The following is a 10,566-nucleotide window of genomic DNA, read 5'->3' as shown; positions in this document are numbered from 1 at the left end:
CCCTTTAACTTCAAACGGGGTACTGCCAAGGAGCCAGCGTGTTTTATCTGTCTGCAAGCTACAACGCAGTGGCCAATGATAGACTCAAATAAGGTATTTACATGGCAATGATGCCCTGATTTGGAAATTGACGATATCCACTATAGACGGTGACAGGAACTCAATATGCAAGGAATCCGGGCGATGCATGCCATACCGAAGTGAGATTTAAGTGAAAGAATAATTTGTTTAGATGGATCTTGGTTGTTGGGTAATTCACCTCGGTTTGCATATTATGCTTCATTTTTTATCATGATGCCCATTTAACAGCGCTAAAAACTTCATTGTTAGCCATACCTGGACTGAAGTTAAAAATCAGCCGATGGTGTAAGACAGTAACAGTTGAAACTAAAGCATTTAAATCAGAAGAGCAACAGGAATCTTGCTAAGCTTATCATGTTCGCTGGATGCCAAGCCACTGACCTGACCAAAACATACAGCTACTCTACAAAATTAACCTCCACCTCACCCTCACCGGTAAAATAAAGCACAATTTCGTGACCACCTTGTCGTCCTTTCAGCCCATCGGCTTGCAACATCTGGTTGTACGATCGTTACGAAAATACAGCCATCGGTCCGCTCAGGGGCGTGACCTGTGCGTGGGGTTTCGTGGCCTGTCCGTGAGGTTTCGTGACCTGTCTCCATTCGCCCTCCGTGACCTGTCTTAATCTGGCTCGCACCTGACAGGTCACGTGGTTTGTCTTCATCAGGCCTGACGAGCCACGTGGTATGTTCTCATCAGGCCTGCTACGACTCACATGATAAACGATGAACGCCCAAAGTTCAATCTATTGCACGTATGTAATACCTATAGTAAGCATTTTCCCCGATATGCCACTTTGAAATAGGTAGATCATTATTGGAGCTCCCCGGCCTCTTTTTCTCTTACATTGGTCAAACGCTTCCTATCTTATCTCGTCTACGATGTCTTTCACTGCTCGCCTTTCCCTCAACCACCACCCACTGATGACCCTTCCGGCACCTCACCTTTGCCCGAGGCCATTCCGTGCTTGGTCTCGAAGCCTGCTCCGTGGCTGAGCGCCCTGGCAAAGTGTTCGTCCACCACGTGCGCCGCGTCGCCGCAGTAGTTGGTGACCAGCACACAGTTGGAGGTGAGGAACTTGACGTTGTGCTGGCTGCCGGGTGGCGCGTCCTCCTCCGACTGGCCCGGGGGAGTCTGGTGGCCGGCCAACACTGGCGCCGACGGACTGCCACATACTTTGTACTTCTGAAATTGGAGAAAAGTTGGTTATTTGGCATGTGAAATGTCAATAAGTTTGATTACCGGTGCAGGTGGGAGGTAGGAGTTTGTTACTATCCATCGAAGGAGCTAAGAAGCTTTTGAGAAGGATGATTTATGTGAAATGCAAGATACAACAACATTAATCATTTAATTTACTAAACACCATGATTTATTGTGCCCCTTAATATCATGACGAAAAAGATGGTCGTCGAAAAGAGAAGTGCAAACCCCAATTTTCAGCACTGCTAATTGAAGATATGCTAATGACTACTCATCAGAGAGGCTCTACCCTGCATTAACCGGCGTGTCCCGATTCCTTCCCTTCACCCAGCTGCACGGTAGCCACCATCTGCCGGCCTTGGCCTGGTGGCCCACAAATCTACGGGGGTGGCCCAGCGTGTGTCTGTCTGCCACTTGATCTGACCAGCGGCACGGCTCCGGTTCAGTGGAGCGTCGCGCCGCCCGGCCGTCTGGTGTCGGTACCGCCCTGTCTGCCGTCCCCTGTCCCCCGTCCCGGGACGGACCCTCTCTCCTGTCCCGCGCCGGACCCTCTCCCCTCTCCGAGCGTCGCCCTCGGTCTCGGCAGGGTGGCCTCCCGCAGGGCTCGCGAGTGTCGCGCAGGGCTCCCTTCTGTCGCCACCGCTAAACAAACTGGCCACCGCGGGGGCCGAAACAGCACTCTAAGGAGCCGGCTGGGGGGTCTGGAGCAGCGGTGACCGAGGTAAGGTCTGTAACTGGGAGAATACTAAAATGGTGTATGGTAATAATGACGCTTCAGTTAGGTAAAGATACATTTATGCAACTCCACCCTGCGCCATGCAACTTATTCATGTAATGACGAAGAGTCATGAGAAGTTGGTATTTTGGTATGCTCAGTTGATATAGCAAACGATAGAGAAATATCTCAAACAATTTTGACAGCAAATGCTGCAAATTGCAAATTTATTCAGGAAATTGCAGCGAGTAATAACAAACTTGAATAATTGCTTTGTAGCGAACTCAGGTTCCGGTGACGTGGTCTTTCAACAAAACAAATTCGTGGTCTTTTAATGACCTATTCAAAAAAGAAACATGCCTGATGCTGTAATCAGGTATACACAATACGAAAATACCTGTAGGCATCTGTAGGTATCATGGCATATCCCGCAGCCTGGAGTTCCCTTATTCACAGCTTCGTGTGATTTTCTTGGAGTACCGGCTCAAGCGGGTCTCGTTAGTATGTATAATCACTCAAAGCTCAGGAATACATGACCATATAGGTATGATTTGCCCTTCACGGATCATTAGTCATTCATTATCTCTCCTATTGTGTGCTGAGGGACAAGGCTAGTGTCCTGAACAAAACAGTACACGGACTAAATTACAAACAATGGATCTTACAGTGGGATCGATACAATTGACACGAAGATTCAAAACCTTGAAACAATGTGGTTATTACATAGGCATGTGACGTTGTAGACACTATACAAATTTGATATGGACCGCAAATTGGTGTACTTAGCTGTACATATTATAGCCAATGGCGTTCGCCGTATAACGAGCTAGCTATGCATGCACTGTGCTCCACAGTCATGCATGAACTAGCGGATTGCGTTCACAGCCTACAATCCTCTACACTGCACCATTCGCTTTCGTAGTTCATTTGTCTAGATTAGACAGCTTATCAACAAACCTATGAATGAATTAATCAATTAGTGATTATCAATAACAAAAATAAATTAATAAGTCGTATAACACATCAAATTATGACAAAGAACATAAGAGTACAAGTAAGCAAATCAATGATGACGAACAAACCTCAACCCATGGACCGCGCAAGCCACTCGGACCAGCCTGAGCCTATGAACGATCATATCCATTTTTATGACGTTTGATGCATCAAACTTGACCGTCTTCAAGCCTTTCTTACACCAAATATCTCCGTACCATGCATTTATTTCAATGTTATGATCGAAAATAATTTCTGATTATTTGATAAATCAGGTATATAAGTAACTAGTGCAGCCTACGATGGAAACAAGAATCAACTGTGAATCCAATTTGAACAAATCGCACCAAATGTGACCAAACGTGCCGTCGTGAGAACGGCTATTGACTCCGTAGACCAAACGGTCTAAGCGGACCACCGCGACCGGTCCACGGAACTGCTCCATCGGACCGGAAGCGGACCACGGCGCGGGCGGTCCTCCATCTCCCGTTGCCACCCGTGCGCGGCCGTTCGCTATCTGGCGAGGGCCGCGACCGCGCGGAATGTGACGGGCGCAAACAGTCGTCTGGCACCGGCCAGTATCAGGACGGGACCATCTCGACGGCCGCCACCGCCTCACCGGGCGCGGCGGCTACCCCCTGCCGTCTGCCGCCGTCGCAGCCCGGCTAATTTGTCATCACTTTGCGTAAGAATTCGTCTGGCAGTTTCCGTGTTTGATCTGCGGCGATCTGGGCTGATAACATTCTCTCCGGCTGCTGGTCGCCCGCCGCGCCGCCCGTCGGGCCCCGAACCCGTTCGCGGGACGGTTAGACGACGGACGAGGGATGGGTGGTGGGTGGACGGAGTGGGACCTGAGGCGGCAGACAGCGCGGGCTCGGCAGTTTACAATTTACATAGGAGGCGTGGGCCTACTGTAGGTATGGTTCGTAAGGTTCGCAATGGAGCAGAAGGCAGCAACGTATCATGACATCAAAGCTATCGGCCTTATAAGAAAAATGTCTTTCTGATGCCTACACTTTTAACTTTTTGCTGCCTAAAATAATGAAAATGACAAGATCCAGTACTCGTGAGTTGTGTTGTGCATTAAGCTAAGCAAGTATGCTTATTGGTTATTTGTTCTGTAAGTAATGGAGCGCGAATTACAACTCGCGGCGATGGTCTTTACAGACAGAAGCAGCGATTTAATGTAAATATGTTAAAAGGTGAACATCGCCCGGTTTAAGCAGCCGGGATCATACGCGGTGGATCACAACATTGCGCTGCCAGAAATCCGTATCATTACAAGACCGTAAATCTGGGCACTCCAGCCTTGCATAGTTTGCTGATAGGTGTACATACATTGTCACTTTGCGAAAGCCGCTTTCCCTCGGGTCACATTCGCCAGGATGTTAAATCACCTCAGAATGTGACCGTGCCCTGCTGTTTATCCGATTTCTGAAATACCACAGAATAATTGGTGCATTGTATTATCACGGGAGCACGCAGGAGACCGCCAAATTGGTGCTTTTGTTTTGATCTGTAGATGTTCCGGGTTCAGCGGTGTGCTCGCATACCAAAGAATATTTTCTTTATTTAGTATACCTTTTCTATCACTGCTGCGTAAAACATTAGTTCAACCACGTAAACCAGCTCATGAACATTCAATAGGTAGGTATAAGTAGCTCCTGGCTCTTGAGGGCTGATATAAGTCAAATATAAGCCGTTTTTACGACGGGTTATCTGGCGAGTGGCGAATGCATCAAACTTGACCAAATCTGCACCAAATCTCTGTCAACAAATACCGTCAAATCATCAATTCATTTTAGCGTTTTAGTCATAATGCTTAATAATGTGAAAGATGAAGCATATGTGCAACTCAAACTGATTTTTATTTATTTATTTATTGCGGTTCTTTGTGGCATCCAATAAAACATTGGCTGTTAGGCCACAGTGTCATACAAAGACTGCCATGATAACTTCTAAGAAACACATTGGACCTAATTTGAGCAAATCTGCAACAAATTTGCTCCGAATGTGAACTAAATGTGTACCAAATAGCCGTCGTTAAAACGGCTATAGTTAACTAATGATATTAGCCGTTTTCACGACGGCCATCTAATACGCATTTGGTGCACAATTGGTGCAGATTAGGTGCAGATTTGGTCAAATTAGGTTCAGCGTCTCTCTTATTAGTGGCTATCAGCTAAGGTTGCACTATATATATATATATATATATATATATATATATATATATATATATATATATATATATATATATATATATATATATATATATATATATATATGGTCTGGAGAAAGTATATAAAAATTGGGTAACGTACAGAAGGGCAAGGGAGCATCGCTGGATGGACCTGTTGGGCACCTACCAACGCTTGGGGGGACTTAATAAAAACATGCCTGTTGAGCGGTACAGCATCTGACAGGGGCAGGACTGCTACTGCCATCTGTCGGGAGGTGCTGGAGGCAGTGGGCTGCAGTGTGGTATTTTAGGCACAGTGGGATGATTTGGATAGGGTTGGTTTTTGATGGTTTTACGGGGCTGTTGGAGCTGCCAGTTTGGCCCAATTGCAGAAGCGGTCGCCATTCTCTGGCAGCCAGCTCTGTGAGTGGGATTCAACTTGGAGCTTTGACGGTTCTCGTAGTTTCATTGTATCCGTCCATGACCAGGTTGCTCCGCTCTGTTTGTGTTGCCTCACCATTCCCTATAAATTCTTCGCTGACCGAGATGACGTAGATGCCAAAAAATCTGTAGTCTGGATGAGGAGTCAGCGATATATGTGACGCGTGTTTTCTTGTGTAATTTCAACTCTGTTTATTTTTATAGTGTGCAACGCAAGCTCGTATAACCGCCGACGCAGTGACAATACAAGTCACGAAACTGTCCGGAAAAAGGCTGAGTTTATCTAAACATTATTGAATCTGCTGAGAAATAATATATATATATATATATATATATATATATATATATATATATATATATATATATATATATATATATATATATATATATATATATATGGTTGCTTATATGCCTGCTTTGTCATATTATCAGAGAGTATATCATCGATGAAAACACTGAAATAAATTAATAAAATAAAGATATTTGCTGTAAAAGAGATTAGGTGCAGATTTGGTCAAATTAGGTGCACTCGCCGGATAGCCCGTCGTGAAAACCGCTATTATCAATATTAACCGTTTTCACGATGACACATTGTAACATTTGGCGCGATTTGGCCAAATTACAGGGTGTCCCATATGTATGATGACACATTTCCCGTAGCAATAAGGCATATTAGAAGGAAAAATCTTAGCTTTGCTGCTTATGCGTACACTACACAATAACACGTGCTTTGACGACCTTGTTGGAAAGTCAAAAACCAAACCCTTCGCCGTAGATCCAAAAATATTTGCCCATGCCGATTTCAGTCGTTCCTTGGTTTCAAGCTTTTTCAAAAAAGGTTCCTTGTTTTCAAGCTCCTGCAGGGAAGTCCCCGGCAGGTTTTAAATCGGATTTAGGTTGGACTAGCTCCCCGGCAGCATCTGCTTCTCCCTGAAAGCCGACAGCTTGCCTTGGCACCATTCCCAAGTATCTTTTTAGACTGGCGCCGATATCCCAAGCACCATTTTCCTTTTCAAAACAACCTCATTCCTGGACAAACGGAAAGCGCCAAGTGTACATTTTGGTATCACGACGCAAAATGTGTCGTCCGTCCGTTTCTGAGTCGCTTCGCGCGCAGTTTTTTCATCTCCCAAATGTTCATCGTTTCCCATGGCCATGCCAAATTATTTGCTGAGAGCGTTGTCCTCAAGAGAGCTTCTCCTTTGTAAACGACCCAAACCTACTGTTTATGTGGTTTTGTCGTCATTTTTTTTTTCTCCGAACGACAGTTGATCGTTCCAGATATGCCTTTTGAAGCTTTTGGCCCTGTACCGTTTTGGTGACCTAGTGAATTGACCTGAAGTGACTGGGACTTGAAATTCTCGGGAAATAGGCCAAAAATGTCCATAGTTAATGCTAAATTCGGCGGCGCAACGCACCGCCGTTTTTACACTATCCAAAAATAACATGGGGGGAGGAGGAGCGCATCAATTCCCGGCCTGCCAAGGAATAATATATGCATAATGACAAACAAGCATATTGTATGCAAACATAAGATCCGCCATCAAAACATATTATAAAGCTGTACCTTTGTATTAGCTCAAGTCGCCAAATCCAATATAACATTTTCCAGTTTCTTAAATAAGTAAGTCATCTGGTATAATTTTTAGAGATGTCATGAATATCTAAATATGCGAATCTTAAATGTCAATTGCTTTGTTTGAAGTTAATTTTACCCTATATTTATTATTAGTGCTGCTATTATATTATTCATTACATCCCAAGACCCAAGCTGAACGCAGGATCATTGCATGTGTTGACTCATGTTCGTTTGCCATGCAAAAATGAAAAAAACTAGTAGGAAAATAGGCACGATATTTGGGAAAGATATCGCTAACGAGACTGTCATGTCCTTTCACATGAGGCCTGCCGCATGCGAGCAAGGCAACCACACAAAGGCAACTCGCACTGTGAGCAGCTACCACGGCCGTTCAGGCGTGTTCGGTCACTTCGGCTAGTCATGCTTGGCAAGGGGTTGGTATAAGAACAGTCTAGAAGGACGATACATATTACAGTGCCAGCATCAGCCTTATCCACGGGCCAAGGCCTATACCATACTATCCTAGCACATGACTTATGAGGTGTGTGCGCTACCTACCAAATACAGCGCAGTAATATTTCAAATTGTAAAAATACCTAAAATAAATTTCCTAAAATGTCTGGTAGCTAATTCAAGTTACAACATAAGCTGATTGGCGTGTCTCAACAATAGGAAAGCGGACACGTGCCACGACCAGCGGAGGAATCATGCTAATGCAGAACCCTGCAAATACCTCTTACGGAATTCAACAATTATAGCCTGAACCCGGAGCAGTATATCAAATTTTACCGCGATACCAAACCGGTTCGTACCCACACTGATAGTGAGCCGAATACCTCCGAGCCCCCGGCGGCGCTTAGCGAAAATTCCGGCGAGGATTCTCTGCCAATATTCATAACCCGGATCCGTTTTTTAATTGTGTCTGCCGGCAATGTCGGCTCCTTTGATGTGCTCCGAGGGCGCTGCGACGAGCCGGTGACCACGCTGGTCACCGGCGGTCACCGGCGGTCACCAAGCGCCACCGAGCGTCATCGGAGGTGTCTGGGCGTCATCGATCGTCATCGGGGAGTCATCGAGCTTCTCCGGGCGTCACTCAAGTCGGATGTATCTATGGTATGCGGCGACCGCCGCAACTTTGACCAGATGCCCCATCGGCAGATTTTTTAATACATTACCGACTACAGGACGAAATGTGACATTCTTGGAGGCCGGTCTATAGATACAAGATATCCGTCGATGACGCACATCATACCACGCTCAGACATGTTACCACTGATGGCACGTGCACCTCAATACCTTTTATGGGCACATTGAATAGCCGGGGTGGACCAGAAGAATCCAGGCACCAGTAGAATCCAGGCAGCGAGAACGACGTTCATGTTCACAAATATTTGTTTTGATTGAAACCTGACACCAAGTTATAGCTAATAAGCCGTTTGAGAATGTTTCGGAACATTGCTTCTCTGACTTACTACAACTCTCGCAACTCAAGTGTTTTCAATTACCGTCTAGTCTGCTTTCAACCACTGAGGCGCTCACCTGTTCCTTGCCATGCGCGCCGACCGCCGCCGCCGCCGCCGCCGCTGTCGTGTCGGCGGGGGACGCACCCCTCACGAACGCTGCTTCCGGTGCCTGCGGCTGGTATGGGCTGGCCGAGTAGGGCTGGTACATCACTGCGCAGCTCATGACCGGCCGGGTCGCCGCTCACCGCCCGCCCCTATCACTGCGCTCCCACGGCTCGGGCCGACTGGCGGTCGACGCTCGGCGGCCGGCGGCGGCGGCGCGGCACCGCCATCGTAATCGCCGGCGCTCCTCTGCGCACGCCGGGCGTCAATGGGGGCGGGGCCTGACGCCTGTAACCATGGCAACAACCGCTCATTATTGGAGGACGCGGCGGCGGTGCGGGCGGCGCCGTGGGAGCAAACAGTCGAGCTTCCCACGGCCATGGGTCTGCAACGGTGCCGCTGGGCGCCTTGTTATTGAAAACACACGTACAATACCGATTACCGAGCTAGTCGGAAAGCTATGAATGGAACAGCTCAAATGACGCTGCTTTTACGGAAAACCTTTATCTTCGGCATGAAATGTGACCAGACCTGTAAATTTTCTCTTGGATGTACAATGTAATACATAGAGCTTCATCAGCATGAACACCATTCTCACGTCGATTTGATCTCAGAGACAAGTCAATTAAGAACACATTTGAAATAATTCGAGATATACAAATATGCGTTTTGCAATAATCGTATCATCAATAGTGTAAAATGCAAAGCAACGACGCATATAAAAGACAAATTAACTTTAAAAGGGCATAATTTTGATTATAAAAGTCACAAAGAAAGACACCTCAATTAGAATTATTCTAACTAAACGGATTGGATGGTATGATTTGGAATAATCGCTCCAATAGGATGCGGTAAGTTCAATTTCAAGTTAATGCGTGACGATATTAGCCATTTTTGCAATATCCGCTCTCACCTAATACGTGACAGAAACTATTATAGCGTATCCTAATCGCGACAAAACTGTCGTTAGATATCCTGGCACCGCCTGGGCTAAATCCGTACCTACCCAAAAATGCTTGGAGCTGGGGCTCGGGTCGGAACTGACCCCCTGCTTTCTCGAGAACCAATGGTTTCATCGATCCCCACAGGACCGCTTTTAAAAGCTCTCAAGCTCTCCACGAGGCCTTTCAAAAACATTTTTGAGATTTCAAGATTGAGCTCAGCTTTCGGGTCCACATCAGCTCAAATGCCAAACTTTAGGGTATCTGCATCCAGGATGACGAGGCTCATGAACCGCGAAATCAACTAGGTTCTGCCCGAAACTCAGCCTATGTGACCCCGAAGGCTTTGTGAAGATACCCTGTGAGTGAGCAGAGCGCCATACTAAGCATGGGATAAGGTCAATGTCAGGTCATAAAAGGCCACTTTTAGACAACAATCGACAAAAGTTGAGGTGACTCTTTAGGGAATTGATATTTATTTTGCGTTTATTTTGATGATAGCCGCCATTATGCATCCTGATTCTGGTTAAAGAATGATAAAACCAAGGGTGGCCAAGGTCATGTCAGGTCAGGTTAGATCAAGAAAGTCGACTGATGCTACATGGGCATGCGACACTTGTCTGTCTTTTTGCGCTTTTCATTCGCATTTCTGCTGTAGACTCGGTTTTTGGTAATTTTTCAAACATGTCCTTTTTATGACGAATAATGTCGTGTATAGTCAGTAAAATCGGTATATCTCAATTGCTTTTTTTCTGATCAAATTACACAACAATTTACCAACACACGTTAAACTGACATACGAGTAGAAGATGCTCGTAGAAGATTCGTAGAAGAAGATCTGCTAATGTTCATGAGTAATTTAACCCTCGCC

The 10,566-nt window shown here is 46.0% G+C and overlaps 1 protein-coding gene across 2 annotated transcripts in view; it reads right to left on the bottom strand.

Annotated features, from left to right (window-relative positions):
- The window catches only part of LOC122391551 (transcription cofactor vestigial-like protein 2), a 22,869-nt gene extending 13,895 nt beyond the window's left edge, over nt 1–8,974 (bottom strand). The window contains exons 1-2 of one of the 2 annotated variants that reach the window (XM_043385590.1): nt 8,729–8,974; nt 1,027–1,267 (exon numbers count right to left, since the gene is read on the bottom strand). In XM_043385590.1, coding sequence (XP_043241525.1) covers nt 1,027–1,267; nt 8,729–8,875 — 388 coding nt within the window. In that variant the 5' untranslated portion in view covers nt 8,876–8,974. The remainder of the gene's footprint in view (nt 1–1,026; nt 1,268–8,728) is intronic. The other variant, XM_043385592.1, reaches the window with a different exon arrangement.
- Nucleotides 8,975–10,566: the final 1,592 nt, after the last annotated feature.

The sequence above is a fragment of the Amphibalanus amphitrite genome, unplaced genomic scaffold, assembly GCF_019059575.1.
Source record: "Amphibalanus amphitrite isolate SeventyFive unplaced genomic scaffold, NRLGWU_Aamphi_draft 000444F_arrow, whole genome shotgun sequence".
Taxonomy (NCBI): domain Eukaryota; kingdom Metazoa; phylum Arthropoda; class Thecostraca; order Balanomorpha; family Balanidae; genus Amphibalanus; species Amphibalanus amphitrite.
This window is presented reverse-complemented; position numbering and strand designations above follow the sequence as displayed.